Raw genomic sequence first — 20,131 nt, forward strand, 5'->3', positions numbered from 1 at the left:
TCTATTCCCCTATTCCTTGAATGCTTTAGCGCCTGTACGGCGGCTCAGCTATATACATCCGGGGTAATGATGATACCAAGTATCAAGCAATTATATAGTAGCTGCGCTATACAAATGGAACATAAATTATTATCATTATTACTATTATTATTATCATTATCATTATTATCCCAAATTTTCCCTGGGATTGCTGCGTCGTGTGTTACCATATAGGTATGATAAATTGCAGAAATGTAATAAAAAGTTACGCTACCCAGGCCCCTCATTTCCAATTTCTTCATACCTGTACCTTCCCCTTTCTCCCTTTCATTAATTCTTGTTTTGATTTCTTGACACAGTCTTGACATCCCGGGCTTGACATGGACATAATAGAGGTGGTCCCCCCGTCCCCCTCTAATCTATGAAAGGAAAAGATCACGGATCTAGTCATGTTGTCATCTTTTATAAAACCTTTTATGAAGCCATGTAAACTGCTTTTAGATAAGACATTTCAATTTTAACTTGGGGTCTTCGGAAAGTAAAGGGGCATTGAACTCCGTCTTAATCTTCAACGTCCATACGCTGCTGTACACATGCGCAATGGTGACGTGCAGCTCGCGCTATCGATAGCTTATCGAGCGATTACGATATCTACGTACGGTAATGTTTTCGACTCCGGAGAGGAACATTTTTATCACAAATATGTGACTGAAAACACATCTCTTTAAGGAGTATTCTGTGGTGTGACTAAATAATAAAGGATTTTATTGGAATCATAATCATGGATGACGATCAAGCTTTCGTTCCACCACCGGAAGCTCCAGTTTTTGAACCATCAGAGGAAGATTTCTCGGACCCCCTCGCTTACATTGCCAAGATACGGCCCATTGCAGAGAAAACTGGCATTTGTAAAATTAGACCTCCTCCGGTAAGACAACCGAAATGTGTTTTAATACAATTCAGTTTTAACATATTTCTCTGTTGTCATTCATTAAATGTTTGCTCTAAAATGTTAGGTAATATTCCTTTCTACGGTAATCTTCTCCCCATTTCCCACATGAATTATTAGATTTTGTACTTTCCCTTGAAATCAAGGAGTTGTTTATCTCGCTTTTGACTCTGCTCCCGTCATTGATCGTGTGTCTGCCTATGCAGCGCAGAGGTTGCGCTAATGATACTGCGTGCAAACGCTCCCTCGGCTTTTGTTCGAACTCGACGAATGTGATGCAACGATGGTAATTCAGAAAAAACTTCCTTCAAATAATTCGATTTCGTAGCGTATGTATTGAAGAAATCAGGAAGATTTTACCATCAGTTGATAGGCAAATGGTGTGCTGACAATTTCAATATCATTTTTTGGACTGCCCATCTCAATTTTATCTGACATTTTCATCCCCATGAAGCAGTCAGAAAACTGTTGTTTCAGACATTTTGCTGGAGTGGGTTGAGTAAGCTGGTGAACTGCAAGTTGAGAATGCCAAATGACCATATTCTGTTTCACATAAATTCAAATATTCTGATACACAAACAGTATTTTCAAGCAAAATTGACAAGAAATCCAATTATCTGCATTTTTTTGTACAAAATTCTTCAGAAATTCCTTCTGCATTTTATTTTCAACAATCTAAATATTGACAAATAGTGAACAATTTGCTTTGACAAAATGGCCACCCTGCTGCTCACTGGCACAGCACAGCTGTGTCATGAGTGACATGGGAATGGGATTTTGTGCACATTTAAACCCAGTTATTACCTTTTTATGTCCAGATAGGTTTTGAATCTGGAAGAACAGAAAAAAAATTACATGTACCTGATGTAGATGGGGATTTCAAGAATTTTTGCCAGCAGTAGAGATCTAGTAGAAAATTAATATTGAAAATTTTCACAGATGTTTGTGTGTGTTATGGGTGTAACAAGAAACTACTTTCTTTCAAATATTGTCATATTCATTTTCAGCAGAAAGGAACCTATTCTTCAAACTGTAGACACAGTTTGAGGAATAGGTTTACTGTAAGAAATCAAATCTAGGGATCTACTGATTTGGTTAAATGGTTTACTGAAAAGGTTTTCCAGAATTACACATTCTTTTTCACATGGACATGGATCATTAGACATGTGGCGATCATGACTTCAGACCTGACATGATGCCATTGTGTTCATAGTTTGTGATATTATGAAGAAAATCTAATTATTTTTTTAAAGAAACCACAACAAATATGAATTTTTCTGTACTTAAAAAAAGCCATAGCCTTGTCTTACAAGTACGGTATGATCAACATGCAAGTTTAATCAAAATTCTTGAAATTAATGGTTGTAATTGTAAACGTTGACATTGGCACCATTTGTTAAATTTTTTTACAGTACTTATGGTAAGGTCCTCCAAGTCTGTGCATACAGTACCAGTCAGCAATCTCTGAATACATGCGGTGAGCCATTTCCAGCCGTTGCAGCATACATGTACATGTATGTGTATCTGCGCAATTTGAATATACATGTATGTACAAGGAGACATGCAACGACCACAAACTTTACTGCAATACATGGACAGATAATCATTAAAGAATCCTACTCAAACAGTAGAAAAAAATATTGAATTTTAGACATTTCATGTGATGGCCACAAAATGCAGCCTTAGCTGGATTTACAAAAATGTATAACTACATGTATAAAGCGCTTTATGCCAGCTTGTTACGATCATCTGCGTTTGCAGAGCGGGGATGGCTGCACCCTTTTTAAGAAAACAGGGGCAACTTTTCTCGAAGGGGTGGGGTGAGGGAGGGGAGTAAAATAAACGCACCTTTGCGCAACAACCAGGTCTAGCTTTTCACGAAAGGCTGTGTTTAATAGTTTTCTGAACCAGTCGTTTCTATGAAAATCATTCATCAAATAATAAAAACAATATACTATTAAAAGAGTACTAGTAGAGGCCACAAGCCCCCCCCCCGGGGGGGGGGGCTTTGGGCTTTCCCTCAAGCCGCCCTTCCCCACAAAAAAATGACGACTAAAAAAAAGGAAAGAAAAAAGAGAAAGGTGAAATACATGTATGATATCATTATTTGAATTTTTTATGTCAAAATCTGATACAAAATTTAACTTTTTTTTTTTACTGAAAATGTTGAATTTTGTTCTTGCTCACTCACAACTTTCAGTATATTTTGCCTGATATGACATGTCTGGCCCATCAAAATTTTGGGCTCATTACGCCACTGATAATTACTGTATGAGGAAAAGAAGAGAGCTTGCAGTTTTTTGTGATTTTGAATGAAATTGTTTATTAATGAATAATTCTTTAAAAAAATAATAAATGAGAGTCGGGCCACCAAATTCTGTAAAGACCACACTTGGTGGCCCGGTTTTGATAAATTGTAATATTTTCTATTGTTTAGGGCCACCAAATTTACATTGCGGGCCACTAATAATATGAAATGATGATTTTGGTGGACTGATGGGGCCTTCAAGAAAAAAGGTTAGTGTGTAGCCTTGAATTTCCGGAAATTTGAATGATACATTTTTTAAAATTAATGATTGAAGTGTTTATTTTGGAATAACTTTTTGTAGTTGTAGGTAGGAAAATGTTGCCCAGACAGATTTATAGGGCATGAAAGACACAAAAACCAGCTCTCTTAGAGATATGGCCATTTTAATTTGTGACGTCGCGCAAATTAGTCCAAAGTTTGTTAGCCTGTATCACACAAAGAGGCTGTTACTGTTAGCGAAAATATTTCAGTTCTGTCCATTTTTCATGAGTCCCAATGGGTTTCCAAAGTTTTACAAAAATCTGAGAGATGACGGCAGTGAGGAAGGACGTATTGTTGGTTGTGGGCCCCCTCTTGTATGTGAGGCAAATGAAATGGATGTAGCCGCTAGGCCCGAGTCATTTCGTTTTTTCCCCCAGAATCCGCCGATGTTGCGCTGGTCGGAATCGGGTATCTTGATAAATGACTTCACCAACAGGGAAGTACAAAGAAGTCACAGATTACATTTACATGTATACAATATTGTTTTCATTTTTATTAAACATTAAATATGATGTGAAGACGGGGGAAAAAACTTGCCGATATTTATGAGGCCATCTTGTTCCCTTAAAGCTACGAGACGCAAATAGAGTCTGCCACCCTCTACACATAATCTGAATGCAGATGGAACTGGGCCAAATTAGCAGAAATAAAATATGTCAAAAACTACATGCATAATATATCAAAGCTGTAGATTTCACCAAATCAAGCTTCCGAGATAAGATATGATTAAAGTCCACCCCAACAGAAAGTTATGAATAAAAAAAAGAATAATCCAACCATCATAACACTGAAAATTTCATCAAAATCAATTGCAAAATAAGAAAGTTATGACATTTTGAAATTTTGCTTTAATTCACAAAACAGTTTAAAGGTCAAGTCCACCTCAGAAAAATGTTGATTTGAATCAATAATAGAGAAAAATCAGACAAGCACAATGCTGAAAATTTCACCAAAATCGGCTGTAAAATAATAAAGTAGTGACAATTTAAAGTTTTGTTTAGTTTTCACAAAACAGTTGTATGCACAACTCATATGCAACTGAGAGAGTCGATAATGTAGCCCACTCACTATTTTTTATGGTTTAAACTATTTAAACGACAGAATGATATCCACTGCTATCCATATGCATAGGCGGATCCAGGGGGGAGGGGGGCCGAAGGGCCCGCCCCCTCCCCCCCCTATTGGCGGAGCAAAAAAAAAAGGAAAGAAAGAAACAAAGGAGGGAAATAATTTAAGCTCGCGCTTGGCGCTCACTTCGATTTTCATGATAAAAGATGTATTTAGAATGCCTAGATTCTAGATCTAAATATGAAACATCGGTGCGCGCATGTTTATTCAGATATTCAACTTGTTCTCTATTTAAATCATTATCCAGTTTCAGATCACAATATAAACAATTTTCTGCTCGCATTGTACTCGCATCATTAATGTAGGAATTACTCATTCTTTTCAAAATTTACAAAACATGAATTGAGTGTCCGTATTTAGGTCTAAATCTCATTTTTTTCCGCTCGCGCTTCGCGCTCGCATCAATTGTTTAGTTACATAGCTATCCTGTTTACGAATACAAAAATTGATTAAAAATTTCCATTCTTTATGTAGAAATGTCAAAAGTTTTTATCTCGCGCTTCACGCTCACATCAATTGTTTATTATATACCTATTCTGTTTAAGTTACAAAAAGTCCTTAGAATTTTCATTTTTTAGGTAAAAATGTAAAAAAATTCAGCTCGTACATCGCGCTCGCATTATTTGATTTTTAAAATATAGTACGTCTTCATGACTAACTGCAGTCTGCATGCAGTCAAGCTTTAACAGGTACCTTTTCCACCAGTTCATTTCTGCTCGCGCTTCGTGTTCGTAGTAATTATTTATTTGCATACACATCTTTTTTAGGAAAACAAACATTGCCAAGAATGTTTAAATTTTAGGAAAAAATACATGATTTCCAAAAAAAATTAGCTCGTGCTTCACGCTCACATTATATACATGTAAATAAGGATTATGATATTTTGTATTTATGTTGATTTGTAAGAAGAAAGCTAAGAAGACTACCTCTTCACAGAAACCAAAAATCGTCTTCGAGCGGCCGATTGGGGAAAATATGGCTGAAAAATGATTCCGCCCCCCCTATTGGCGAAGGCTGTTTTGTGTTCAACAAGTCTCATGTAGTCACAAACACTATACACACATGACTGCTCTCCCTGCTGGTCAAAGAACAAGTGCTTTATTCATACATACGAAACATGTGGTACCACGCAGGGTATTATATAACTCTCTACACGTGGTGAGGGGTAATCATGGGAACAGATTAGATACATGTAGGGTAGGGGATTGAATATGCTGACCCAGGGAAAAGTCTGCTACTGGGAAATTATGACATAGAATGAATGGAATGATTATATGCCAATGCATGGAGGCCTATACAAACACAATAGGCTGGATCCGCCCCTGGAACACCTAGGCTATAGGCAAATGCGAGCGCGAGCGAATTAAAATTTGATATAGTGACATGAAAGATTCTTTTTATTTCCGTGTCTTCCCCTCATTTTATTTCTTTTTCACTCGTCTTCCCCCTCTTTTTTTCCTCCTCTCTTTTCCTTTTTTTCTTTATTTCTTCCCTTTTTCATGTTTTTTGCTCTGCCAATAGGGGGGGGGGGGGGCGGGCCCTTTGGCCCCCTCCCCCTGGATCCGCCTATGCATATGGATGAACATCGTTCTGTCGTTTAAATGGTTTATTTTCAAGTGGTCTAATGCCAACTTGTATGCTATCATTTGGTCTACCATCAGTTCGTCCACTATCCACATGGTCTAACTGCCATTTCGTCTAATAACCAAGTTGGTCCAATTGCCATTTGGTCTAATTGAACTAAGTGTTAATTGAGCGAAATTAAGGAAAATAAGATTGATATTAGACCAACTAGTTATGAGACGAAATGGTCATAGACGAACTGGTGATAAGACGAAGTGATGACTGGAACAAATAGGCGAAAAGTTAATGGACAGAATTGCATTAGACTAAATGAATGTAGACCCTGTTGTGAGTGGAATTACATGTAGCAGCAGGCGAATTGGTTTCAACCCGCATACCGCCCAGGCAAACAAAACAAATTCACGACAAAATTGGCGACGAAATTCACGACGTCGTGAATTTCGTCGTGAATAATTCTAAAGCAAGATTAGCATGTCAAACCTTCTCACTTTCACTTCCAAAATCACTGATGTCTATCTTGTGACATATCTCAAAAAGGGGACAGCTTATTGTTGCAGAGAGCAGCAGCCAGGAGGACATTCATGTCCCCTATCTTTTGTGCCCATTGCAGCAAAAGCCACATCAAGTAATGTTGTCCAGGATCCCATAACACAAAGGCTAGCAATTGATCGCACCCTTGATTTTCATGATTAATTGTACAAAGTAGTCGATGATGATTGCTACATATAAGCTTTGTGTAACAAGCCCTAGACCACCATTTAATGAAGATGACATCACCAAATATACACTACATGTAGATACAATATGCCAATGTCATTTTTTCTTTTAAATGTCATTGTTTTTGTTTAATATTGTGAGAAAGGAGAAACAAAAACATTAATGAATGTTTTATAGAATTTATTCATTTGTGTTTAATGTTGTTTGATTCATCTGAGCACATAAATTTCCAAAGTGTAAACAGAATCTGATTTATCGTACGGATTCCAGTGCAAGGGAAAAAATTACATGGGTGCTAGAGGCGATTTTGCCCCTGAAATGATGACAAGGGCCCTTGGAATTCCCCATTCACTGTCATGTTATAGCTTTGCCTTTTCCAATGTAGCTGATTTAGGCAGGAGGTTGTGAAAACAGTGAGAATTACATAGCTGTCGAAAATCAAAAGTATTAATTTTGTTTGCCTGTTCCAGTGTTTTGGAATCTGTGACACTGTTCTCATAACGCTTTCGAAGCCGCAGCGTAGGCATTCTACACACAGTGTGTGGAGTAGCACGCTCAAAATTTGCGAAGATCGCTTCACGAAGAACGGTTGTGTCCTCACTTACGCTAGTGGCTAAAACTAGTTTAGCGAGGCAAAGCGATCTTCAAAACGACATCGCGAGACTAGTTTCCAGTAAACTAGTTTAGGAAAGTAGTGAGAACGAAGGGGTTGGTGTAAAAGGGTTCCGACTTCTGAGGTCTGATTGAGACCCACCTGGATGAATGTACATGTAGGTTAACTTTTAAAATGACCTTGGATCCCATCTACATGTATTTTATTCTGCCTGATTCTGATTCTTTCGGAACTCGGTCGAACTTTGCATACTGTACATGTAGGAAAGTTTTTGAAGAGATAAGATAGACATGTCACAGAGTCTTTTCTCTAAAGATGTCATGCAATCGGGCCTTTGAGAGTGCAGTTAGATGTATTTTTTTTATTGCATGCGTTTTTTAAACCAACCGTCAGTGTAGGAGTTTAGATTAGACAACCTTGTATTCATGTTTCTCAACTTCAATACCATACTACTTGAAATCACCCATTGTACATGTATTCGTTCCATATAAATTAATTTGATTCATGTCTTTTATTTTTGAAACAGGATTGGCAACCCCCATTTGCTGTTGATGTTGAAAATTTCAAATTCACTCCAAGGATACAAAGACTGAATGAACTTGAGGTAAATATGCACCCTTTTAAAAACATTCTTTAAAGCCTCTGCAGCTTTCCCCCTTTATTCAAAAGCCTGAAATTGTGATATTTAGGCAGATAGTATGTAGTTTTCAAAAATTCCTTCCAAAGAAGTGAGAACTGCTCATCTAATGTGTCAATCTAGAATGTTTACTATCCATTTTTTTCTCTGATAGGTAGTACTAATTTGTATCACTGTCATATTAAATATTATGTTCAGAAAGGTTGATAGCTTAATGGCTCAATATGTTACATGTACATGTATATCAAGCCCTCTCAAGGGCAAACCTAAGCCTTTTGTAATCCAATTTATGACACTATTTGGTGCCTAAAAAGGGGTACTCGAGGCTGAAAAAAACAGATTTGAACAGACAAAGAAAAATAAGACAAACAAAACACTGAAAATTTGATCAAAATCAGACAAGGAATAACAAAGTTATATAAGATTTGCATTATTCCGGTAAAACAGTTATTGGCATGTCTTCATGAATATTCAATGAGCACACTGATGATGTCATAGCCCCACTTGTTCTTTCATGAAATGAAAAAAGGTTTATTCAATTTTTGTCCTTCAAGAACCAAAAATATTGAAATAACAACTGATTAAGTGCATTAGATATTCATTGCTGCAACATATTTGATAATAATAGGGAGACATATCATTCACAGTTGTATGAAAAAATGAAACAATTATGATTCATGTAACATAAGAAAAAGGAAAGTGCGGACGTGATGTCATCAGTCCATCTAATGAATATTCATGACGACGTGCATATAACTGTTTTAAAAATATATTGCTTAGTTTTAGAATTCAATAACTTCGCTATTTGTTATCAGATTTTAATTAAATTTTCAGCATTTTTGCTCTGTGAATTTTACTCTATTTACATGTACATGTACAGTACATGTAGATGTAAATATTTCCAGCCCAGGGCATCAAGCCCACCCCACCAAAATGTTGATTTGAATAAATAGAGAAAAATCAAACTAGCATAACACTGAAAATTTCATCAGAATAAGATGTAAAATAGGAAAGTTTTGGCATATTAAGTTTTGCTTATTTTTCACAAAACAGTGATATGCATAACTCAGTGACATGCAAATGAGTCGGTTGATGATGTCAATCACTCACTATTTCTTTTGTTTTTTATTGTTTGAATTATGCAATATTTCATTTTTTACAGATACATGTATGACCATAGGGACCGACTTGACTGAATCATATAGTATTAAGCAATGCTAATATCACATGTTCAGGGAGGAATAAATCACTGTTTCACTTGACATTGAGGAGAAAATTAGAATATTTCATATATTCATATAATAAAATACAAAAGAAATAGTGAGTGGATGATGTCATCAGTCTCCTCATTTGCATACCAACCAGGATGTGCATTACTGTTTTGTGAAATTAAGCAAAATTTTAAAATGTCATAACTTTATCTTATTTTACATCCGATTTTGATGAAATTTTCAGTGTTATGCTTGTTGGATTTTTTTGTTGGGGCTGGACTTGTCCTTTAGTAATGAACATTTATTCTTTGATGGTAACAACAATTTAATTCTTTTATTGATCAATTTATTTGTAATCATGATTCTTATTATTCAATTTTTTTTTACAAGGGAATTAACAACCCTAAAAATTTTAAAGCAACTAAATTGTAATGAGAGATCTAATATAGGGATTAAAAATTTTCACCAAATTTGGTTGAAATTCTTGAGTAATCTTGAAATTAACATGTACATCATTGATTCAAGATTGGAATTCATGCATCATGAATTCATCTTTTTAGGATTTCTTATTAAATTTCTGTGACACACGTTTTTAAAATATCTTTAAAAAAATATATTTGTAAATAAATGCATACATGTGTATTTCATATAGAGAAGAAAGTAAAGAGGGAAAGAAGACTGCATACTGTAGATTTTCAATGAGGTGTTTTGCCAACATGATTGATTCCTTGGAAATTCCTTCAAAACATGTTTGACCTTTTAATTATGATATGAAACAAAGTAGCTTGTAAATGTGAACATGTATGTTTACATGTCTAGCACACAAATTAATGTGAAACTACGTGCCATTGAACACCTTCTCAAAGTCCAAAGTTCAGTGTGATTGTTGGTCAATCTTTTAATACGCCACCTTGATCTTATGATGCACATTTTAAAAGTGTACACTACATGTACATGTACATGTAGTTTAACAAGACTGAAGGGCAATATTCATACACGTGCAATGCTTGAGTATCCTATGCTATTCATTGATTGTTTGTAAACAAATTTTATTGGTAATACAGGGGTGTATTATTTTTAATCATTACATGTAAATAACAGAGTTTGCAAAATTCATATTCCAGTTGTACATTCCAGGTTCAGGCTTGATGCTTCATAAAATAGTTACGGTAGCCTAGAAAACTTCCAGCGTAAGGTCCGTACATGTAGTTATCAAATATTGAAATCTTAACCAAGATTAAGTTTTTGAAATGTCATCACAACTTAGAAAGTATATGGACCTAGTTAATGAAACTTGGACATAAGGGTAATCAGGTATTACTGAACATCCTGCCGGAGTTAAAGGTAACATGACCAAGGTCAGAGGTCACTTAGGGTCAGTAAACTTTGCCCATGTTTTGGGTATTTATGGAATTGTCATCATACATTGTAACTTTGAAATTTTGTGGATCTACATGTATTTCATGAAACTTGGACATTCATGTAAGAGCAACCATGTATCCCTAAATATCCTGTGCACACTTCAGGCCATGCGACCAAGGTCCAAGGTCATTTTTAGGTCATAAAGAAATGGCTGGTTTCATAGAGGTACTGTATTTGTTGGATTGGCATCTTAACTTAGAAAGCATGGATCTTGTTCATGAAACATAGATATAGATATACAGTAAGGGTAATCAAGTATGAATAGTTGTTTTGCACACATTTTTAGGTCACAAGACCAAAGGTCAAAGGCCATTTTGGGTCAATTATTCGTATGAATGTTTTCTTTTGTAAATAATTATTCAATACATGTAGCCGTTTTCAAAGTCAGAAACGCTTAATGAAGGCAAGACTCCCAGAGGCATTCCACTTGTTAAATGTTTGAGCTGCTGGAAAAAAAGTCAATGAAGATCACAGAAAAACTCTTGATAAGGTTATCATGAGAAGTATTTTATTTTTTTTTTGCAAGCAAACACCACAAAAAAAATGGGTTATCACTCCAATCACACCCCCTCCCCTTTGATGCAAGGGATGGAAGCCCATTTTTAGAAATGGTCGCATGTCATAAGGTGGTCCAATTTCGCGAACAGGGTAAAAATGGTCAAAAATTTTATTTTTGATATGTTATAGCTATTACCATTCTCTAAATAATGAAAAAGTTTTAAGTCTCGAATACCTTTATTTTTCCTTAAAATGACTAATTAACAGGTAATTATTACATAGACGTAAATGTGAATTTTGAAATGTGTTTTTCTCAAATTGGACCTGCTGCACATAAAATGGTGTCAAAAGTTAATGCAACATTGGATCACCCTAGTATTTTGCAGTTATAATCTTGAAACTTCAATAATTAAATCTGTACCAAAAATTGAACAATTATTTATTATTGTATGAATATTAATCCTACTAATTAATTACCAGTATTTAATTTCACATTTTTGCCCCCAAAATACCTGTCACTGTATTTATATGCTTGGCAAAATGACAACATCATGGGTAGAAATGTTTGTTGCAATGATACACAACATTTGTACTAAAAATTAAGATTACAAGTTAGATAATTAACCAAATCTCTCCGGTTTACTAATTGATTAAGTTGCAGATCAGAGCTGACACACACATGTATTCCATTGCTGTATATTTTCAAATTGTCAAATTTTTATGACATTTAATTGTTCCCTGCTTTAAAACGCCCAGAAATATGAGGATAACAGTCATATTACACATTATAGAAAGTTGTTAATTAGGTTTAATTAATATTTTATTATTTACCACATTCACCGGCTCCGCCACCCTGTTACTTCAAACTTAATGTGCTATAGTTTTTGTTCCTGATATTGTATTGATCTAATTCATTGTAATATATTTAGCCTATAGTTCTAGCTTCAAAATGAGATATTACTCAATAAATTTGGTCAAGATGCTGTGATGTAGCAACAATTTATCCATGGCACCATGTGGAAAATTGTTCATACGCCACCTTTTTGCATACCCAACTTATGAAATGCGACCAAATACACTTTTCTGTTGTCTTTTTTCAAAATTGTCATTTCCACACCCTAAACCCCTGGATCTGCCACTGTACTCAACTACTCATATATCAATACAATATTATTATACATGTATTTTTATGAGAATTGAATGTCTTTTGAGACTGTACATTTTCAACTAGGTATTCATTTACACATTTCATATTCATGTAGTAAAGTATAATATGAAATGTTTTATTTTTCAGGCTAAGACAAGAATAAAGCTGAACTTCTTGGACAGTATCGCCAAGTTCTGGGAACTCCAGGTAATTTTTTTTTTCAATTATACAGTTTGAATTTCTTTTTTAATGTATCAAGGTACATGTAGTTTTCTTGCTTTTAAACATTTTCATATTTACCTATGAATTTCCTAGTTTAAATTTAAAAGTCCACAGTTCATCCCACAAAAAAAGAAGCAGATCTTTGGATATATACTTATATATACCGGTATCACAATCATGACATAAATGTATATTTATAAATGATAACTTTGATATTTATTATATCTTTGATTTGACATCAAATACATAGTGAATCATTCTTGTGTAGTGGATTACAAACTAATACTGAAGTGTATACCCTATTTGCACCAAAAAATCGCTTGTGAATCTGAATCTATTCTCATTTGGAGGCCAGTTAGAGAAAACTGAACAAAACACCCGAATACGCTAACAAGCCATCCCCTATTAGAAATAAAAAAAAACCAAGAATTTTTATTTCCCATGTTGTCATATAACATTTAGATATTTTTTTTTATTTACAGGGTTGCAGACTAAAGATACCAAATGTATGTGGCAAATGCTTGGACTTGTACAATCTAAGCAAGGTAAGTGCCTTTTTAACTCTTTTGTGTACACAGAACCATATAGGATAGTACGTATCTGCCATGAGCAAAATTAAAAAAAAGGGGGCTTTGGAAAAGGCTAATTATTAATGGGGAAAGTCCTTTTAGGTACCCTAACAAAAAAAGAAAGAAAGAAGGAAATAGAAAAAGAAGAAGAGAAAAGAAAAGAAAAAAAAAAAAAGAAATATTTGAATTTTACTTCATATGTTATATATACATTTTTTTCAAATAAAACAAATGTGAATAATATAATATTCATGATGGCAAAAATAGTCATATTGACTGGTTGCCAAATAAAAAGAAGAACCCCCTCCCACTCCCCACCCTGCATTTTTTTCTGTGGAATTTACCTATCACACATTATACACTGAGTTGTTCCTAAACTCCTACCCCCTCCAGGCCATTTTATCATGTATTTTCTTTTATCCGTACATTTTATGGATTTTGTTGAGTGCAGTTATGGTGCAATGTAATTGCCATCTGTAGGAATCATTAGTGGCCAATATGATATTTTTTAATACATGTATGTAAATGTACATGTATAAAGACCCTTACCCCTAAAAAAATATAATGCATTAAAGTGTACTACATGTACACTGTACATAGCCAAACCATAACATTTTGAAAGGGCATCTGTCCCATGAGCAGTATTCAGATGATATGTATGCAGTTAGAGGGCATACTTTATTATTCAGAAGTTTTGCCGTTGAGATGAAAATATGTTCATGTCCGTTGCATGATGATGCATTAAAGGTTGAATAAAGGTCACTGTCCCAAAGATCTTGATACCTCCTACCCTAAGTCATTTTCGCTTAATCTATCAATTATGCTTCTATGATCACATCAAGGTCTAGAAATATGCTTTATCACATTTAAACAATTCATAATTATTCTTTCATGACAATTTGTAACTAGTTGAAAACAAATGCTACATGTATATCTTAACTCTTTCATATATTTGTAAAGATATGCAAACAGGCATACATGTACCTGTATATAGAAAAGTCTGTGCTTCAATCGTCCCCTTTATGATATTATTGTTTAATGTTGACATTTTTATGAGTTTAATGAATGAGATTATCTTCAATAATTTTTACAAACTTCATGTACTATGTTGTCATCTGCCAGCAACTATTGGGTCAAAGTTTCAGGGTATTACCCCACTGTTAGGAAAAATGAAGTATGGTGGGTTTTATGACCCAAGTTTATATGAAGATGCATTCTTCTGTATACATCAACAAGGAAATAATAATTACTTTGACATGTTTTTGCCTTTTTCGTTGAATCTTTTAATACATTCTAGTGCATTTTATGGAAGGATATTCATTTACTAGAGAGCTAGTACTATTGTTTTGATGCAAAATTATGAAAAAAAAATTTTAATTAAAATCCATGTTATGAAATATAAAAGTAGTGCTTGTACATATAACTCTACAGAAAAAAAAACTTGATCAAATTTTGAAACTGCACTTGTTTATGTCTTTGAATGATAATAATAAAAAAACATATATGTACATTAAGCCTTAGTGCTTATATTATAAAATTAATCTCCCAAGTGTTTTTCAGAAAAAAAGTACCAATAAATAAAATAACATAAAACATCTATGAACATGAAATACACAACTGTTCAAAGTTAAAAGTTTAATTTAAGTTGAAGAGATGACATTTCAGCGCTTTCTTGAAGGATTCCATGGTACTGGTTCTTGTGCGCAGTGATATTTTATTCCAAAGTGTAATTGAAGTGAAGGCAAACAAATTAAAACCATAGTGCTTCTTACGTACAAATGGGGTCTGAAGGGTTTTGTGACTTTGTGAATGAAGGATGCATCGATGATAAAGTAATAATTATGCTTTTTACATGTACCCAAAGTATTTTGTATACCAGAGCTACGTGCAGATCTGCCACTGTTTCGTGGTTTACTTTATAGTAATGAATCTTTGTTTCTTTGGTCTTTGCAGATTGTTCAAGATGAGGGTGGATTTGAGTTTGTTTGCAGAGAAAGGAGGTGGAGCAGGGTTGCAAACAGAGTAAGCACAATATGAAAACCGACAAAATTACAAAGAAGAAGAAAGAAAAATGTTTAATCATATTATTTTGTATTACTGTATGTACATGTATTTTCCTGTCAGTTGACATGAATATTTGTACATACATGTACTTAAAGTTGCTTGAAATACTGTAGTTCTAATATTTGAGCTGGTTTACTTCATTGAAAGTATTTTCCTTAAAATATCAAGTAAATAATTACATGTACACTTTTAAAAAAGATAATGATGATCTATTCTAAAGGTTTCCATGGCAAGAATGAATTACCGGTAGTGTGGAGATCTCATGTTATAACATTATTTTCTTGTAGACATTCATGTAGGTTTTGTCCTGAAAAAGACAATCCAAACTCAACATTTTGACAACTACATTCTTGCAGTCTTCGTGGATTTTTTTAAACATTCTTGTCAATTCTTGTCAATGTCACAATGTCAAAACCCAAACTCAACATTTTGTTGAGCATGTTCTTGCCTTCCTCAGGAGAATGAGCAAATCTTTAAAATGTACTTGTCACAATGTCAAGTTTAGTAGTCCTTTTCAAGATTAAACTTATGCCAACAAACAAATACATGGTGTATTGTGAAACTTCCACACTGATGTGCTTTCATGAGTAAATATTTTAGACACAATTTTCTAGAAATCATTATTTAACGACGCCTTGATTGTCTTGCTTTTACAGCTTCATTACCCTCCTGGTAAAGGTGTTGGAAGTCAACTGTTAAAGCATTATGAGAGAATTCTTTGGCCTTATGATGTCTTCCATTCTGGAGCATCCTTTGACCAACCAGTGGTAAGTTGTTACATCTTTCTGGTAATTTTCTTTTGTCAAAAGGGAAATTAAGTTCTTGAAACATGTGCATGAAAATGGTCAAAGTCAAAGAATAAGATTTTGAAAAGGTTTTTGAAAAATAGGACATATAGCCTACTATTTGAGAGTTGTAAGCATTTCATTGTCAAGAAGTCCAAATGCTATGGAGATCCTCCCATTGGCAGTACAACCAAGATGTGTGATTTCATACACGGGCGCTAAAAATATACCCCAAAATATCTCTTTTACTGATACTTATTAAAAGGCGAGCAATAAATCCATGATATATCTTGTGAAACCTATTTTTACATTCTCTCATGAAAAGAATCCCCGACTTTATTGTTCACAGTCCAGAGACTTCTCCACTGAGCCACAACACTTAGTATTTATATATAAATCATGTTTGTTTTTCCTTTGTTGTACTTATCATCAGCAACGACTCCCAGAGGGTAATGCCAATGACACAGATTATGTACCTCATGGAATTCCTTCTCGGCAGGGCTTTGAACCCTAACCTTGTGTTATAGTTCAGATTCTGGAAGCCTATTCACCTAGCCGTAACAAATTATGAATTGTGTTTTTTTTCCCCTTGTATTTTCCATTAGCAACCACTCCCAGAGGGTGATGCCAAGGACAAGGATTATGTACCTCATGGGATCCCATCTCGTCAAGCCATCAAACCACCTTCTACAGGGGGTTACAGTCGCAGAGTCAAGAGACAAGCACCAGAGGTATGTACATCCACTCATTATTCATCCCTACACATACTCGGCTTGAGTCATAACATCTTTTTTTTCCACTGGTGCCTGCCAGTGATAGTGTACTGATGATACAAAGAAATACATAAGAAATTCAGTGTCATCAAAGACTTCTAAAATTAACCAAGTTAAAGAGTAAATTTTCTTATCTCTATTAATACTCTCACATGATATTTATTTCAAACCTTTAACAGTTTGTTGACTATATTGAATTGCTTGATGCAGGCAAGATTACAGGTCATTCCACTTGTTTTTTATTAAGTGCATGTGATAATAATGATGGTGATAATATTAATAATGATAATAATAATGAAAGTAATAATATTAACACTAATAATAACAATAACAATAATAATGACAATAATAATTATCATAATGTAATTTATAAAGTGCTGAATCCACCTCTTGATTTCTCAAGGCACAAAGGGAGTTGAAAACTAAATAGATATTAAGATTTGAGTAGATTTTTTAGCAGATTTTTTGATGGATATTGAGAACTGAGCACCTTTTCCCACATGTTAAACAATAAACTTCCGTGAACACTCTAGTGTTCCCTTCTGTCTCGTACCCCACAGGAGCCGCTGACGGTGGACATCAGCAACAACCCAGAGTTGAAGAAGCTCCAGCTGTTTGGTCCTGGACCTAAGTTTGCTGGTCTGGGCCTCGTTGCCCATCCAGGAGAGAAGAAAGGTAGTTTTGACGAAACCCCCATGATGATGAGCCCTGAAAGAAGTTAGTTTATTCAGTTATTACAAAGTGTTTATTTCACTTTTATTTTACACTTTTCACACCCCCCTCTATTCACTGGTTGTGGTTTTTTACTAATACGTGAAGTAGAATTAGAATTTTGGAAGAGCTTGTATATGGCTCGTTGTAGAACTTGTGCACTGTTGTTTGTGTTGAGTATGAGAAGTACAGTTAAACCTGTCTATTAAGGCCACCTATCGGGAAACAGGAAAAATGGCGACTGTTGACAGGTGGCCTTTATAGATTTCTTTAATACATCTGTTTTCAAACCAGTGATAATTTTGGTGGACCCGCTTTCATTATAGGTAGGTAACCTTTATAGACCGTGTTTCCAACACGTTCCTTTTCAAATCAGAGATGATTTTGGTGGCCACCAAATAACAGGTTTGTGACGATGACAGGATTGACTGTTCTTCTTATGTTGGTAATAGAAGATGTAGCATTTGTAGAATATTTAGTCATTAATTTGAACCACCCACGATAGCAAAAATGTTCAATGCCAATCCATATCAATATCATCATCACCAGATTTTACGTGCAAATTTGAATTAATGTGAATTATCAGAATAGCAGTTGGTCATGAAAAGGCAATTGCACAAAAGTGAACCACAAAAAGGGACTATCAATTATTTGTAATAGATTCCAGATGATCTAGTCTGCTCGCGTTTGTAGCAGATCGTGGGAATTCAAAAAGTTGCAGTGTTTGTTGTTTTATTTAATTCACAACTGTGTGATCAGCCATTGATATATATATATATACAGATGATTATGAATTTGTATTTGTTATGGCAGTGTCTGTTGTGATTGTATTTTTGTGGCAATGAAAGCAGCCGTTGTGGTGGAGTACATGTAGATACTGGTGGTTGTGTACGTGTTCATGCAGTGATTCTATTGTTACTCATTGATTTATACACATGGTTAGCTCTATAAATAAACATAACATATATCATATGTCATCTTAATTCATATCAATCATATAAGTTTAAGATAGAGCAAAGAAAAACATTTTCAATCACGGACTTGCATGTTGTCATCTCTGGATTCTGTATCTCGTATTTCATTCAGAGGGTAAGTGTTCCAAATCCCAGCGTTTGCCTACTTTCCTTCACCAAGAAATTTATTCACATGCTGCACTCAACCTTAGTGAGGTGATTGGATAACTGTCAGCTGAGAAGTGGTGATTAATCATCGGCACCTCAAGCTAAAGCTTGGGCAATTATAATCGAACTTTCCTACCCTATTATTTTTATTTATTATTATTATTGTTGTTGTTTTGTTGTGGTTATTGTTATTATTATTATCACTATTACTATCACTGTGGTTATTATTATTATCATCATTATTATTACTCGCCATGTTCACCTCCAGATGGATTAGATGGATCCTGGGCCAAGCTTGACCGTCAGTCTAGCATGACTGAGCAAGATGTTAAAGAAACCAAGGGAACCCCCAAGAAGGCCAGCAAGTCCTCTCCAAGGAAGGCTGCCCAGGATGCAGCTGCTGCCACTTCGTCTATGCAGATGAGAGCTCGAGCTGGCAATATAACGAGTCTGGTAAGTAATATTGATGGTGAATTATTAATGATGACAATTCAAAAACAAGCTTTTTTTTCATCCACCAGATATCAGAACCCAGGCAGCTTTACATACTCAGGAGTAGGCTCAAGTCATCACAGGTTTGCCCCACCATGTTTTGAGTGGTTCAATTCCGTGACAGGTTCACTTATCTGCTGCCCCCCCCCCCCCCGAATTAATTTTCAATTATTTTACACAATCTAAAATTCACTTTTTTTCTTTTTGACTTTTTTATACAAGAAAAAAAAACAAAGATGCATGACATTTGCTCTTCAATATGGTAAAATAATCAAGGACTTTACTAGATTATAATGTTAAATTCAAGCGACCTTTTGTTAGACCCATCATGAAAAATATGGTACATGATACTGTTTTTTACGAAATTATTTTCAAGTACAACCTTAGTCTTTGTGAAATGCCCCTGATTGATTGCCGTTCTTTCTCCCTCTTCTCTCCTATGATGTTTGATAGATTGAGACATACATGTGCCATGTATGTGGGCGTGGTGATGTAGAGGACTGCCTCCTGCTATGCGATGGATGCGATGATAGCTTCCATACATTCTGTCTAATCCCTCCCCTACCTGAGGTCCCCAAAGGCGACTGGAGGTGCCCTTCCTGTGTTGCTAAGGTAAACAAAAAATTGATTTTTTTTTCAGCTGATGTAGATTTAGAATTACATGAAGGAATACCCATGTTGTTAGACTCATGGTTAGATCAGGGGAGCATTTCACGAAAAAACAGCCTGTATTCTGTTATAAGCTGCCAATATCCTTGCATTTGATTGGCTTAGAACAAATTAGTTGGTGTGGATCACCGACAAGATGCTACATGAAACACTCACCAGCTTCCACCATGTTGCTCTTTCATGTATTTATATCATTTCATTTTAAGCTTTATGTGATCAAGGTATAGTTATAATCCAAGTTGTCAGTTTATTATGTAACTTTAAAGCCAAT

General features: G+C 34.9%; 1 protein-coding gene across 2 annotated transcripts in view; it reads left to right on the plus strand.

The window, feature by feature from the left end:
• The first annotated feature begins 610 nt into the window (after positions 1-610).
• Positions 611-20,131, plus strand: part of LOC121411498 (lysine-specific demethylase 5A-like) — a 42,888-nt gene continuing 23,367 nt past the window's right edge. The window contains exons 1-10 of one of the 2 annotated variants that reach the window (XM_041604263.1): positions 611-907; positions 8,066-8,143; positions 12,602-12,661; positions 13,159-13,221; positions 15,199-15,267; positions 15,966-16,076; positions 16,700-16,825; positions 17,428-17,584; positions 18,968-19,152; positions 19,645-19,803. In XM_041604263.1, coding sequence (XP_041460197.1) covers positions 761-907; positions 8,066-8,143; positions 12,602-12,661; positions 13,159-13,221; positions 15,199-15,267; positions 15,966-16,076; positions 16,700-16,825; positions 17,428-17,584; positions 18,968-19,152; positions 19,645-19,803 — 1,155 coding nt within the window. In that variant the 5' untranslated portion in view covers positions 611-760. Of the gene's footprint in view, positions 908-8,065; positions 8,144-12,601; positions 12,662-13,158; positions 13,222-15,198; positions 15,268-15,965; positions 16,077-16,699; positions 16,826-17,400; positions 17,585-18,967; positions 19,153-19,644; positions 19,804-20,131 lie in introns of both variants that reach the window. The other variant, XM_041604262.1, reaches the window with a different exon arrangement.

The sequence above is a fragment of the Lytechinus variegatus genome, chromosome 3, assembly GCF_018143015.1.
Source record: "Lytechinus variegatus isolate NC3 chromosome 3, Lvar_3.0, whole genome shotgun sequence".
Lineage (NCBI taxonomy): Eukaryota > Metazoa > Echinodermata > Echinoidea > Temnopleuroida > Toxopneustidae > Lytechinus > Lytechinus variegatus.